This window comes from Onychostoma macrolepis, chromosome 18 (genome assembly GCF_012432095.1).
Source record: "Onychostoma macrolepis isolate SWU-2019 chromosome 18, ASM1243209v1, whole genome shotgun sequence".
Classification (NCBI taxonomy): Eukaryota; Metazoa; Chordata; class Actinopteri; order Cypriniformes; family Cyprinidae; genus Onychostoma; species Onychostoma macrolepis.
In genome coordinates, this window is record NC_081172.1 from 10,626,993 (window position 1) to 10,642,757 (window position 15,765).

General features: G+C 37.4%; 1 protein-coding gene across 1 annotated transcript in view; it reads right to left on the reverse strand.

The window, feature by feature from the left end:
• zfpm1 (zinc finger protein, FOG family member 1) overlaps positions 1–15,765 on the reverse strand; it is a 79,481-nt gene that overhangs the window by 13,558 nt on the left and 50,158 nt on the right. Inside the window, exon 4 of the mRNA XM_058750752.1 lies at positions 6,532–6,665. Within this exon, the coding sequence (XP_058606735.1) occupies positions 6,532–6,665 (134 nt within the window). The remainder of the gene's footprint in view (positions 1–6,531; positions 6,666–15,765) is intronic.

The following is a 15,765-nucleotide window of genomic DNA, read 5'->3' on the forward strand; positions in this document are numbered from 1 at the left end:
TCTAAAGCCAAACACGCTTTATTCAACCGTGCCGTTTCTCTCTCTCTCCGGACGCGCCGGTGCCAAGTTTAAGAGCTGCAATTATGCAGTTATTCTAACAACAACAGCAGCAAAAAATTATAGATCACTTTCACGATTAAACGATTTAATTTGTGTGTTTTCGCCTGATCGGGAAGTTGCAGTGACAGAAACCGTGACATTCCAGATAAAGTTTGAAAGGCGTAAAGCCTGTGTTAATGCTATTGAGTGGGTTAATATGGCCAAAGAACTGGCAATGACATGACTGCGGAGCCAAATCATTTATGTCCCCATGCATCATGTAAGTCCTCACGCATTGACGTCATCAAATTTCGGTACGGTACGTGAGATCGGCCAAATGTATAAGTACCGATCGAGTCATAAAATGTGATTATCGGCCGATACCGATATCCGGCCGGTCGATCGGAGCATCCCTAATAGTAGCCATTGTTTTTTTTGGTTTTATTTGTAGTAAAACCATGATTAATTTTCAGAACTGTTTTGCTAGTAGGCTGACTAGATCATTTAAACATATACTGTTAAACATATACTGTTGTACATACACAGTTTAAAAGTTTGCCATTTTTCTTTCTTTTTTCCATTTTTTTTTTTTTTTTTACTTTAACATATTTTAAAGTTTATTTTTGTGAATTTTCAGCCATCATTACTCCAGTCTTTAGTGTCACATGATCCTTCAGTAATCATTCTAATATGCTGATTTGCTGCTCAAGTAACATTTCTCATTATGATCAATTTTGAAAACGTGTAAGAAATAGTTTCAGGATACTTTGGTGAATACAAAGTTCTTAAGAACTGCATTTATTTCAACTTGAACTCTAACTTAATGTACGGTCACTTTTGATCAGTTTGAAAGTGAAAAAAGAAAGTGAAAGTGAAAGTAAAGTGACGTGTGGCCAAGTATGGTGACCCATACTCGGAATTTGTGCTATACATTTAACCCATCCAAGTGCACACCACAGCAGTGAACACACACACCCCGTGATCACACACCCGGAGCAGTAGGCAGCCAATGCTGCGGCACCCGGGGAGCAATTGGGGGTTCGGTGCCTTGCTTAAGGGTCTCACCTCAGTCGTGGTATTGAAGGTGGAGAGAACCAGAGACTTGAACCCACGACCGTCGGGTAACAAGTCCGACTCTCTATCCATTAGGCCCCATTCATGCATCCATTGGTTTGATGCATCCATGTGGAATAAAAGTATTAAGTAAAACTTTTGAATGGTAGCGCATGTATGAGAATAAGTGATATCCACAATATTAACTTACTATTACAACTTACATTTGTGCAGACAATGAACTTGAACTACGTTACATGCTAGTCAGAATGTGCAATTACAATGCACTGTATGTAGTGTAACATCCTAAACGGTCTCTAAAACAGAAAATTAATAAGTCTTTAGCACAGGACAAAGAATTTGGTCTCAGACAGTCTGATACGGTTTTGTCATTTTGCACATAATCAACAGGACCATAATCAGGAAATCTTGGCCCCTATTCTGACATAAATTACATTGAATTCATTATACTGGATCCTTCGTGAATTCTGCTGGAATTGTTGCAGGCCAATTGAGTTATAAAATTATACAACACTTCAATCAGAGTGCAATATTGACTTCATTTAACATATTTTTGTCATAAGAAGAACTATGACTAAAACGAAAACTAACTCTGCGCCCACTGTACAGTATGTTTCTTCAGAAACAGTGTCCTCTTTCCCTTTCTTTCTCATTTTTCTGCTTTTTACTCCAGCGTTATCTTCTTCTGTTCCTGTTTCTCCACTATCTCCACCTTTATCCCTCTCCTCATCTGTCCATATCCCTCTTTTCATGCTCCGCCACACTCTTTGTCTCCATCTCCTTCTCGCTATCTATTCCTCTCCATATCTCTCCACACATCCCTTTCTCACTTTTCCATCCCCCTTGCTTTCTCCCTTCTACCAATCCTATCCCTCTGTCTACCCCTCTCTCTATCTCCTTTCCACAGGAAATGGTTTCTTTCCCAAAAGGGGGGGGTAGAAAAGGGGTTCATACTGTCCCAAACAAAGAGGTCAGTGTGTGAATCCTCCAAAAATACAGAGAAGAAAAGGAAGGGCGATAACAATCAGAAACCTTCTCTCATCCGCCTCTCTCACACACATATCCTTTTTTCCCCTCTCCTTTTCTCCATCTTTTTCTTTTTTTCAGGCCTCGTTCACACACATCCAAACGAATGCACTTACGCACATGTATGAACCCAAAGCAAATAGCAGCACATCTCCACATACACATCCCTCCAAAGAAAACAGCATCCAGGTGTTATGAGCAGCATGCAAATGACATGTAAAAATGGGAAACTGTGATACTTAAAAAGGTGTGATAAGAGATTTGAAAATGAGGCACTCTTGGAAAGCGGGCTCCTGATCCGCCAGCGATCGGGTTTGGAGATAGAGGAAGGTTTCCTCTCTCCACTCCCCACCCATCATATCTCTCTCTGTCGTTTTCTCCACCGTAAAGCATGCAAATCTAAGTACATGACGATCAAACGTTAACTGAACGTCTTTACACATATCTCAAGTGAGGTGTGTTGCTGCTTCCCCAAAAAAGCAAGGATGCTTTAAATTGATCAAAAATTACATTCAAAACTTGAAGATTTCTATTCAAATAAATGCAGTTATTTTGAACTTTCTATTTAACAAAACATCCTGAAAAAATATTAAATATTAACCACAAAACTATTAAGCAGCACAACTGTTTTCAACATTGATAATAATAAGAAATTATGCTTGAGCACTAAATCTCACTAGAATGATTTCTGAAGGATCAGGTGACACTGAAGACTGAAGTAACGGCTACTAAAATTCAGCTTTACCATCACAGGAAGAAATTAACTTTTTAAATATATTAAATAAGAAAACTGTTATTTTAAAATGTAATAATATTTTACAGTATTACAGTTTTTACTGTATTTTTGATCAAATAAATTCAATCTGCATAAAAGACTTTTCAAAAAAGAAAAATTGTGTAAGATTTGTTGTTTCAATAGAATATACTGTATATATTGTAAATACTGTATACAAAAGAAAGGGAGGTATTTGCCTATTTGCCATTAAGGTAATAAAAAATTACATTTATTTAAATTTTAATTCTAAAAAAAATTTCTTGGATTAATTTTTAATAATTAATGAAATAACTATTAATCAAATAATGAATATTAAGATATTTTTAACGAAAAAGACAAAAAATACTTAAATTACTTGCCCCCCGTGTCTCTTTACACTTCATCCATGTTTTGTTAAAATCTCATTTTCTGTACATTTTTTGATCAATCTCTCTACATTGAACATCGCCTTCTGATGTTCCAACCTAGTCCTCTACATTTCTGAACTTCTAAGGGCGAAGAGAAGGGAAAAGTCCTCCAAGAGGTCCACAGGTGCCAACGTGTGATGCTCTCAATTGGACTCCCATTTGAAGCCTGACTTGCTTCCCCTTTTATCATTATGTAGATAATTGAGAGGGGCAATAATTAAGGGTATTCATGCATTCCTTTCAGGGAAAAGCATGTGTAGCGAGGGGTGACTCTCTGAGATCACTCTACTGACAGATGTAGATAAACCAGAGATTGGGATGAGGGTAAACAAACCCTGGTGGTGCGAAAAAGAAGGTTGGGTGAGAGAGGAAAAGAGAGAGAAGATGAAGAGCGCTCACCTTCACGTGTCCTTTGTGGGGTGGCAGAGAGGGGGGAGCGGGGCTCCCCTAAAAAAGTGGGCTGGAGAGCAGTGGGTGGCGGGGCTTATCGGAGCAGTTCTCCTGGAGAGATTATTGGGGGATTAGTTGGGACGCTTGTTTCTAAAACATGATGAAAAGGCGCTCGGTGCATGATAACGCTTTGAACTCCCCACCCGCTACCATCGTGCCTTCAGGCGATGTTCCACGAAATAACAGGAGATGCGAAGTGGAAAGAACAATGGCGACGTGGAAGTGGGAGTCGTTCTGCACTCGCAACTAGCGAATGTTTTTTTGAACACCAAAAGTCTGACTGACATTTCTGCTCGTGTAAACATCAAAACTAGGCTAATCATGGCATCAATGGCAAGTCCTTACATGTTTACAGTACAATGAATACATATGAATAAGGATAGAAACATGCAAAATATATTAAATATAATATTCTACGTTCAAAAGATTTTTTTTTCAAGAAATAAATATTACTTTTATTCAACAGGAATGCAATTAATTTGAAGGAAACAGTAAAAACGTTTAATATATGCTGTTCATTTAATGCAAATAAATGCTGTTCTTTTGAATTTTCTATCAAATAATCCTGAAAAAAACTATTAAGAAGCTCAACTGTTCTCAGTATTAATAATGCTAAGAAATGTTTCTTGAGCACCCTATCTGCATATTAGAATGATTTCTGAAGACTGGAGTAATATTTGCATAATATTACTGTTACTTTGAAGGTAATATTACTTGAAGGTATACAATATTTTAACACAATATCATAAGCATAATATTACAAAATTACATAATATAATAATCATAAACCTAATTATATTTAGTAAAAATGTGTGAATACTTTTGGACAGTTCAGTCACACTTACAAATATCCATAGCAAACAGCTAGAGCTAAATTCACTTTTCCTAATAATTCTTGCAATTACTTCAAACTGGTTTGAGATTATAATGGATGTTAGAACTGGATGTAAGTGTACATAAGTTTCCCTCAAATTCACACAGTCTCCTGGTTTGTTCTATAATCCAAAGACTTTCATATATTTTTAAATGTGTGTTATTTGTCCAAATAAGCTTTGGGCACACTGTAGTTCATTAACTGTTTTTTTTAGAAGTCTATAAAAAAAAAAAAAAAAAAAAAAAAGTAAAAAAAACAACAGGTGTGTTCATAACAGTTATTTCACAACAGCTTCAAACGTGGCTCATCCAATCAGATTTTGGAGCTAAAACCTTTGTGACAGTGATAATGGATCTGTTCAGAATCATTTAACCAAAATAGAAAAGGAAAAAAAAAAAAAAAAAAAAAACTTCCTGGAAACAACGAAATGACAGTTTATGTAATCTTTTTCAGTCTTTGAGTAATCAAAAACACATTCAAATAGATAAAATATGTTATGGTGGTTTCAATAAAGATGCAAATAATAAGATTTACATAAAACAGCCAGCTGAAAGTGATAATCAATACAAAAGGATCTGTTTTTCATGGATGACGCATTCAGCTTCTCTCTTAACATCTTGAACATTACAAACTACAATACAAAAATACAATATAATAGAAAACTATGATACAAAAAATACAATGTCATACTTGACTTCAGTGTTTACAAATAGCCCACTTTGCTTTAACCCAACACGTTATGTCTCAGATGAAACTCTATAACAGAGAGACAGAGAAATACACAAGCACAGCCGTGACAGGACGGACCCTGACGCCCAGTGACCCCAGCAGCTCCAGACTCAGGAGGATGTGGAGGGACGGCGAGAGATGCCGTAGGAATGTGAGATTCGACACACTATCTCTGCCAGATACACACTCCTTCAACGAAGAGATAGCGGAGCGAGAGCAAATGCGATAGAATGCGAATGTGAAAGTTCTGAGCTGAAAATCATCAACAAAGCCCTGCCTCGATAACGAGATTTAAAAAAAAAAAAAGAGAGAGAAAGAGGAAGGGAGAGAGATTAGGAGGAGGTGAAGGAAAGGTGCAGGGAGGGGAGGGAGCGCTGGGTGCACGGCCTTAGAAATTCTCATAATAAATGAAATCTTAGAAATGAGAGCCTATCAAGTAGAAATCAATCACTGGGGTTTGTTGTCCAAGAGGATGGCGCCACGCTGAGATAAAAGAGAAGCGTCCGTCTGGGGGGTGTGGGGGGGGTCTAGCCAATCTCGTGCAGGAACGGCCGAGCGCAGTTCAGGGGGAAAAAAGATGACACTCGCTCAAGACATGCATTGCCATTTGCATACACCCATACTCCCATGGAATACTCCTCACTTTGAATCAGTGCAACGCAGACGTCTGCCCATTCATCCTCAATTTAATAGGTTAGCCAAGGAGGTGAATGATAAATTCATTCCGGTTTTACTTAACACTACACACGATGCTTGTATTTCGTTGCCTAAACACACTTGAATCAAACCAGTTTGGAAAACGACTTCATATGCAATTTTTGTATGCATCCATCTTCTATGGAAATCAGCCAAGCGAGGAACTTCGCCTGTGTGTAAGAGTGTGTACGGGCCTGTGTTATCTCCGAAACGTTTGAGGACATGGTCTGAGCCAGGAAACCTCTCCCAGAGCTGACATCACATGATCAGATACACTTCCAAAATATGACTGATACTCTAATACAATTCAAGTCTATGGTATATGGTAACGTGTCCACTGATATTACCAATTATATTTTTTACCAGGGATATTATAACTAATGCTATGACACAACAGAGCTGAGATAGGAATCTTAACCAAATATACAAATAGATCGCTGACCCCTACATATCCCTCTTACCTCATTGGCAGGTCCATCTGTGGTCTCCTCTGATTGGATGCTGCCAGAAAACGGACCCCACACGGTGTCATCTGACAAGTCCCTGAGGGCCAGGACCTTGAAGTCATCAGCACCGCCGCTTAACATAAGATCATCTGTTTACACACAGAGCAAGAAAGATTTTAAATACATCAGAACAATAATTAAAAGCAGGTAGAGCAGGAGTGTTAGTTTGTTTTTTAGTGGTGTTTGCTAAGGTGACTGCTATTGTTTATATTTAAGTAGGGAAGCACCAATATTACAGTTCAAGCTGATAAGCCAATAAGCTGATAATTATTTTCAAGTTATGGCCGATAACTGATAAATGGACGCTGTTAAAAGTCTATACAATTTTGTCTAAATAAAACAATAATACTAAAACACCAAAACCAATCATTTTCAATGTTAGAGGTGAAATCAGGCATCACCTCTGACATAACATATTACAATATTATTACTGATGCTGGTGAATAAAAAAATGAAAATGAATTTAAAATAATAAGTCATTTGTGTGAATTCCGTGCGAATTGTAAATATACATTAAATAAAAAAATAAAAAGGGGTGAATTGATCATGTGGAATTAGGTAATGCCAAAATTAAATCTAAATGTAAAAAATAAATAAATAAAATCCAATAACATCAGATACTTTAATATTATATATATTAGACTGATACATGGTTAAATGAAGAAAAAAGTAATAATAATGGTAAAAGAAAGAAAAAAAAAAAAATCCCACAAAGGGACCTTTTCTAGGAGCCAGAATGCCATAGTTACTTTGAGGCTCTTTTGACTTGGTTGGGCCAGTATGCAACAACCTACTGTAGCAACCACACAGTAATGTGTTAAAACCACTCTGAACACCACAGAAAACCATATCTATTTCAGTCTTTAGCATTATTGAGCATCAATTCAAAAATGGACTACTATGTCTAGTACCACTAGGGGGAGTTTGGCGCTCACCGAGCTGTGACACTGGACACAACTTCTGTACTTCCTATAAGAGATAAGTGCAGTGTGATGGGAGTCAAGGCTTTGGTGAGTCACAAACGCAGGCCTCACACAGGAACAAACACAGACTCCACAAATAGAGATATGGAGCAGCTGACACAAAAGCCAACCGTTCACTCAACCTAGTATTTTACATATTTAAATTTTACATACATTTATTGAAATAGCTCAAAATGTCCTCACTACAGTTGGTAACTTCTTCAGTAGGAGGAGGTCAACCTGTGTTGGTGCTCCAGTCCGTTCCAGCATCTTCATCCCAGTGTAGCTCTGTTTAACTACCCCCCTCCCTTTAGCCCCCCCACCAGTCTCGCTTTTGGGGGTCGGGCTAAAGTGCTGGGTCCGATAAGAGTGTTTGTCTAACACTCTCCATGTCAAAACACTCATCTATCTTCTCTGTATCTATCCCCACCAGAGAACAACAGACAGACGCTGATAAAATGGCTTTCCCACAGCCAAGACGTGGAGCGGGGGAGGGCGTGAGGGAGAGAGAGAGGGCAACAGGAGCGAGAGAGAAGGGTACATGGGTGGAATGGGACAGATTCTGGACAGAAACACGGCACAGAGTGAGACTTACCAGAAAATATAACTGCAATTGTCTAAAAGGTAGTATTAAATGATTAGTTATAAATCAGTCAGTGGTGGGTTGGGTTGGGCTGGGGTGTTATTAATGACAGGCTGGGCCTCTATCAGCAGTCTAAAGTCCAGTGTCCTACGTCCACAGCCCAAGCTCCTATCTACTGTATGTCTTCTAATCTAAGCATATCTATTAAAATAATTTTGCTAATAGTAAATAATAAAAAGAACTACTGTATAACCCTGTGGTCATTCTTAACAAGAGGGAAGTGTTAAAGTACACAATGCTGATGCACGCTTCCATCAAGCTAAATTGTTTCGAGGGCTTCTGCTTGACAATTCACAACCATAACCCTCATGAACAACCCAAACACCTCCTCTCTAAAGACCAAGAAGTCTTATCTTTAAAACCCTACCATTTTCCCACACAATACATTGACACACTCGTGACGCTGCCCTTGTGTTGGGCCATAGCAACTCCCCTACAATAACCCCATCAACCTTATCGATAGCTCTGCGTGACCGGTTCCCAAAAATGTACGCCACCCTTATCGATAGCGATGAGTCCACACAGCTCTTATCAATAGCTCTACACACTGGCAGTGTCCACACAAGCCTTATCAATACGCCTGCCTCCACAGACACCAAAGCAGCCAGTGTGCTATATAAAAAAAAGAAAATCACCCTATCATTAACGCAACACCATCATACAAAACAAGAAAGAAAGAAACAGAAAGCTGAATTCAGCTATAATAACGTACTAGAGGGAAACGGTCTACAAAAGAGCAATTCTGGAGCAGCAGCAGTGTGGTAAACACCCTGAAGGCAACACAAATCACTCCACGGTGGGTGTTCTTGTGCGACCAGTCATACTCAGAGTTATCACAGCCACACACTTCCTTTGAAGGAGGATTCACCTCAACTCAGCTGAACCCAACCAAAAAAATCAGCGGCATCCAAAATTTCCAACAGTCTCATTTAATGACCAATTTTTTTAACGAATATATTTGTGCTTCTTGTATGCATGACAGGGTTGTTTTTCAAAGATATTTTGGGTTACTCTGTAACCATTGTTATGGTTAGTCGGACTGTTAGTTATAAAAGCCAATGTACAACAATAAAACTTCCAGAAGAGAAAACAGTAATTATTACGCACAACATCCAGTGAAAGGATGGCCTGTGGCACTAGGAATTGTGAACACACACATGCACATAAAGAATTCAATAAACAGTTGAAGAATTACATAACACAAACATCCCCGATTTTGCAATTATGTCTCTGTCGATACCTGTTGTATTATTATTTTAGCAAATCTTACGTCAATACAACTAAAGATACCGATAAATTGATACCATACTAGTTATCAGTCAATATTTGATAATTATGGACACATATTTTGGCCAGAGGCGACTGCATAAAGCACTTAACAAGACATAATTTCATGGACTGGAGTCGTGTGGATTATTGTAATGTTTTTATCAGCTGTTTGGACTCTCATTCTGACGGCACCCATTCACTGAAGAGGATCCATTGTGGAGCATGTGATGTAATGCTAAATTTGTTCTGATGAAGAAACAAATCCATCTTGGATGAGGATGAGTAAATTAGAAAATTTTAATTTCTGGGTGAACTATTCCTTTAAAGTTGATCTTTAAAAAACAAAATCACAAAATCAATAAAAATCTATTTTCCATACTGTACATTATAACGCTGTGATACCTAATTTCACTTGTAGCATTTAAAATGACAGATTTTAGATTTTTTTTTTATTCATTTAGACAAACAGCATAGAACTTTGATATCAACCATTTATCAGTTATTACACACAACATTCAATTCAATTCCAATGCATTTCAGAATACATGTTGTTTCCAAGCAGCTTCACAAAAAATGTTTCAACGGCACAATCAGGAAGTAATCCGTTATCAGTTAAATATGAGTCTGTCACCATAATATCCACAAAAACAATTATAGGCTATTAAATATTAACCGTATCAGCCAGAATTTGAATATCAACGAATCCCTAAAAACAATGCATTCAATTAAACAACACAATTCACTCCTAGTAAATTCTCCCCTCAATATATTTTGATATTTGACAAGTAACGGTCTGATACTTAATTTCCCTTTTAGCTTTAACCTTAGAGATGTTCCTGAAAAACACTCAATATCAGTCCAACACAAACAAAGATCTTCATATTCTCATAACAACAATATTGTGTCACTTCATCTTTTTAAAGCCCCAGTGACTCCTCTTTATTGGCTAAAAAGAGCATGTAGTTATCCAGTCGCCCCATTCAGGTTTCCGTGGCTCCTTGGGCTTCTCTATCAGGACTAATTGATTTTTAAAAAGACTATTGTTGATATCAAATGAGCAGATCGCTCCGCGGCCATTGATTTTTTGACACAGTACAACAGGAAATCTTTATCGGAGCCACACTCCGACCCTACGCTAATAGGTGGGGTTTAACCTCTGCTGAATGACAAATCCCACACTTTCCTAACCCATACAGAGTGGAAATAGAGTGTTTAAGTGTGTTTGCCAGCAAGCATGTGTGTAAAGGAGTGGTTATTCTGTAGTTCAACAGGAGTGATCAACAACCCACACACACACACACACACACACACACACACTCACTCACTCACTCACTCAAACAAACAGTCCCTGATAACTCACCCAAGCGTCCGTGGGTCAAAGAGTTCAGTTGAGAAGATACAAATTTCTGGGATAGGCATCGTATATTTCCATTTTACCCTTCTTTTGCTGGGTGGAGATAAGACACCTGCCTTGCCACTCTCATCAGATGAGCTTCAACAGAACTTTATCATTGACATTTACTACTGTTTACACAACTAATTTCTCTTAACTGTACTTCTGAACTTTTATCTGACCAACACAAGGCCTGGAGAAGAGCCGATGCCAAACATAAAATATGCAAAGGGGTAGGGAAGATGAACTATGCTCAAACAGAAAGCGTTCCACACTCCTGCAAAGATGTGGCTTTGAAGACATACGCCTGGAGAAACAAATAAAGACTTTGAGCTATATGTTAAATTCCACCATAGAGACCAAGTGTTGAAGCGAGTTTATAGCAGAAATGCAGGTCTGATAGAAATATATTTCGGTATAAATAATGTTTGACCAGGATAATGTATCAAGGAATCAAGAGAATAACGACTGTAACACACAGCAAAACAAATTGGTGTATGATGAATCATACTAGATCGTTTAACTTTAGCCTCACTAAAGTGTCCACTCACCCAAACCAACAGGGGGCGACAAGTAAAAAGGTGCTGTTAGTCTTTACAGGGTGATATCTACAGAAAAGGAACATAAACTTTATGCTTCCTCTTTATTTTAAGGGGTCAGTAGGCTTTAGTTGCATCACAGCCATAAATGTTTTCTACAGGGAAATTAGTTTCTAGGTAGCTTTTGACTGGATCCAAAATGTCATCCTACATGAGAAACATTGTGCATTTTAAATGCAAATATATGTTCTAAAAGGATTTTAGCCTACATAATTAGCTTTAAAGCAAATGCACATGAACTAAATTCCACAAAACTCCAGTTTTGATTTCATGGGGGCTTTAAATGATATTTAACAGGTAATACATTGCTTTGGGATAATAATTTTGTGTTTAATTCTCACCCTTAATGCTGCAATTTAATTAATTTATATATTTGAATGTCTTCTGGTTAAGAGACCATATAGATGCTCTATAATCTTCTGTATGACTGCAGGCCTGATCTTGTGTGTGTGCGTTTTTTTCCTTGTCTTCCACCACCGTTACCCTTTCACAAATTGAAAGTGAGGACCTTCCAGAAACTCGTCCTGATAATCACACATAAATTAATTAGAAAATGTTTCTTGACATTCTCGCTGCATAGACAGGGGAAAAGACTCCGGGAAAAGCCATCAAATTAATTGTACGGTATGTGACTTTGATAATTAATTCAATAATTATTTCATGTCTACTTTAGCAACTCCTTCTGGCTGGAAAAAAAGGACATTTTGATGATAGCGGTGTAAGGATTTAAGTTCTGAAAAGAAAATATGGGAAATTACACTGAAATACAGGGCTGAGAGAATTTAAATGCCAAAAACACGACTTTGGTGGGCGCAAACACGCATTTAAAAAATGCATGCATATCACTGCATTATATAACAAAATATAAAACCAAGTGGAATCTGCAAACAAATGATACTAGACCTTTTCTCAAAACATTTTTCTAATTGCTTTAATCCAGCCAGTCCCAAGGTAATAAAGTATTTTTGTATGTTTTACTTTAAAAGTGTCCTTGTGGTTTCTTTCTTTACAATAAATGCTTACATTTTTTAAGTATGGTTTGAGTCCACTGCCCATTTAAAAATGTGTTTGTTGTACTCCATAAAACAAACTGAAATCAGAAACCGTCTATGCCTAAATGTCTGAGGGAAATAAACTTGAAACTATTCAAATATTTAATTTAACTGGATTTAATCCAACCATCGGTATTATATCAATGCAAAACAACCACGCAGATGTGGCAAAGGTCTCCATTTCAACAAAATAAAATGTCTCCAGATATTTCTCACATATTTAAAAATGCTCAACTGTTTTCAAGTTACGAATGACAGATGCAAGTGGCACACAGAGAAGTCGAGGCCTGGTGGAGGGAAGATATAGGGCAGGAGGGAGAAAAGACAAACTGAAATGCGGGGCACAGAGAAAGAAACAGGAAACTGCAGGAAAGCGCAGGCATCTGATAGGGCTGGTAATCGGCATGGCAGTGTCCCGGCTGCTGCCGCCAGTTCGTGGGCCACATGGAGCAGCTGGAGAGATAGCAGCAGGGGACGGCAGTGAGAAATGTTCCTCTAGATTAAAGCCCACACCTCTCAATCAACAACAGGGGAAGTGAGTGACAGACAGAGAGGGAAGAGTATGTTCTTAATTACAGATAAATGCCCCTTCCTTCACAGTCAATCATCATTGTGTGAGCCATACGCGTAATTCACACACAATGCTTCTAAATATAAATTGTTTCAGTCTGAGAGTTTCGTGTGACGTGTATTAGGTTGCCGTTGAGCTCCGTTTAACCACAAGTGTGGGACGATTGTCCCACAGCCCACCGTGCACAATAAAGTTCCAGCATTCTGCAGGTGTTTAGGATGCATGCCAAGAGCAAAAAAAAAAAAAACCACTCTCATCGGTGTAAAAATATAACCTGATAAACTCAAGACATCGGTTACTGTTAATTTATGATATTACCGATTTTGATTTCTTATTTCACTTTCTTTCAGATGTTGAAAAAAAGCATGTACCAGTGGCTGTGCTGGCCCACCATGACCAAAAGTGGCTAAAAAACCAAAAACAAACTTCTTAATGCATTTAAGACATGTTAGTCTAGCAGCAGGGATGCCAATATTACATTTTGGGACAATACACTGAAAAGAATCAATGTAGAAACAGTTTTAACTCAGAAATTGCTAGTAAATTTCACTATTGATTACAAAGAAACAGCAGGTAACACAGCAAATTAAATGTGGAATTTAAGTAGAAAAACTGAAATAGTATTTTCTCTGTTTTAATCACACATTTTTTTTTTTTTTTTTTTTTTTACAGCGTACCATTAGCTAATAGTTACCAATAGATATGGCTAATAACTGATAAACTGCAGATAGTAAAATACCATACTATATTTTCAAAAATAAAATCACCCAAATTTACTTTTAACATTCCAAATGATTGACTTTACTTTTTAATATGCAGTATTATAATGCAACATATGGAAATTAATGTTGTGATTTGCTGAAGATTAGATTTAAATGTGTTTTTTTTTTTATTAATTATTAGTGTTGTTAAAGATTAACTTTAAGTGAGCGTTAGATGGCAGCAAAGATTATCTAAATGTAAAAACAAGAAATGAGCATGCACAAATTAAATATTCAATATACAACCAATATTAACAGATACAGACAAATTACAATTCCCACATGTCAGGTCAGGAATCTGGGGAACACGCTGTGCTGGGATAAGAGGGGAACGTGGGGAAGTGAGAGCGACTGAGAATGGAAGTTAACGGTCTGACGCTGGTCCCGCTCTGCTCAGTCTCAGATAACAAGCTTCGCCCGAGACCCTCATAGTGCAGCACGACCACAGCCGGATCTCAGGAAGAAATAATGAACGTTCGCAGAAGGCGGCAAGATAATCAGAATAACTGAAAACCATCAACTTCCCAGGCTGTCATTCTGGCATATCTGTGCTGCCAAAACATTCTCGCCGACACAGGAATGAAGAAAAAATACATTAAGTTTGGTACCTTGGCAAAATACCAGGTGCTGTTGTACAGTACAATGGCACTTTATGTAGCTCTCTGAAAACACCTGCTATCATGCTCCTTTTTTTCCCATGAACCTGTTGCAGCATTAAACTTTCCAGTTTTCTCTCTAAATTTATTTTTCTAAAGAACCAAAAGAGCTCTTACAGCAGGCAGAAGATTCATGATCAGTACACAATTACAGATCTGTGTGTATATAATATCATAATCTTGTTTTAAGTTTATGTACGAGTCTTTTTTTGGTTAGTATTTATTTTGAACTGTTATGTGTAACCCAAATCCGCTTAACCACACTAACCACATAATTTATGAGTCTGACAGCATGTCAAGATTATTAGCATGTTTAGGCTGAGCTGAATTTGTCTGAACAGAGACCAACATAGTGGTTTCAGGTTTCCACTAAATTATGCCCCAAAGGCATACAAGAAATTATAAGGAAAGAAAAGAAAAATAAAAAAGAAAGAAATTCAGCTTTGTTCAGCAGGATATAGATCATCAAAGGTCTAGCAAAGCATCAGTGCCACCAATGCCCTTCCATTGAGAGTGACAGCAGATCAAAATAAACTTGTGAATGATCTTTTGAATTAACTTTGAAATGCGGAGCACAATTGGATATTATATCCATACACTCCGGCGCTCTGATCTAAGCTTCCTCATTCAGCAGCGAAACAATGGGTCCAGGGATGAGATTGAATGACTCGCCAGTGAATTTCACTCCTGCAGTCGGGTGTTGTAGACACGTCTGATAAAACCTCAGACTGCAGGCGCTTTTGTCTCCCTGAGAACAATATAAATATGTTTAACAAGGACTACCACGTGCTACACTGTATAATTAAATTTTGCTCACTCCTTTGAACAGTAATATTGTTTTTAGGTTCATTTTATCTAAAGCTGAAGTGTGATTTTTTTTTTACAGTGAAAAGTGTAACCAGTGTGACATATCTAAACTTTGATACTCTTATTAGTTTAAGAATCACAATCAGCCTGACACAGCAATACTGGTTTGGGACAGGGCTCTTTGTCCAACCAATGGAAGTGTTCGAGAAACCCGTTTAATAACAATCACTATTTTTGCAAGAACTCAAAAACACACTTCACCTTAAAATGGCCAAAAAATTAGTATACAATATTTACAAAAAGTATAAAGAAAAAATTGAAATGCTAAAATAAGAAAAATCCAAGTTCAATGTCTAAAATGATTCTATTTAGACAAACAAGTATTAATGAAATATTAGTAAATAATAATAGTAATATAGCTAATTATAATAATTAATAATCTTAATAAATAAATAAAAATATTTAATAGATTTATT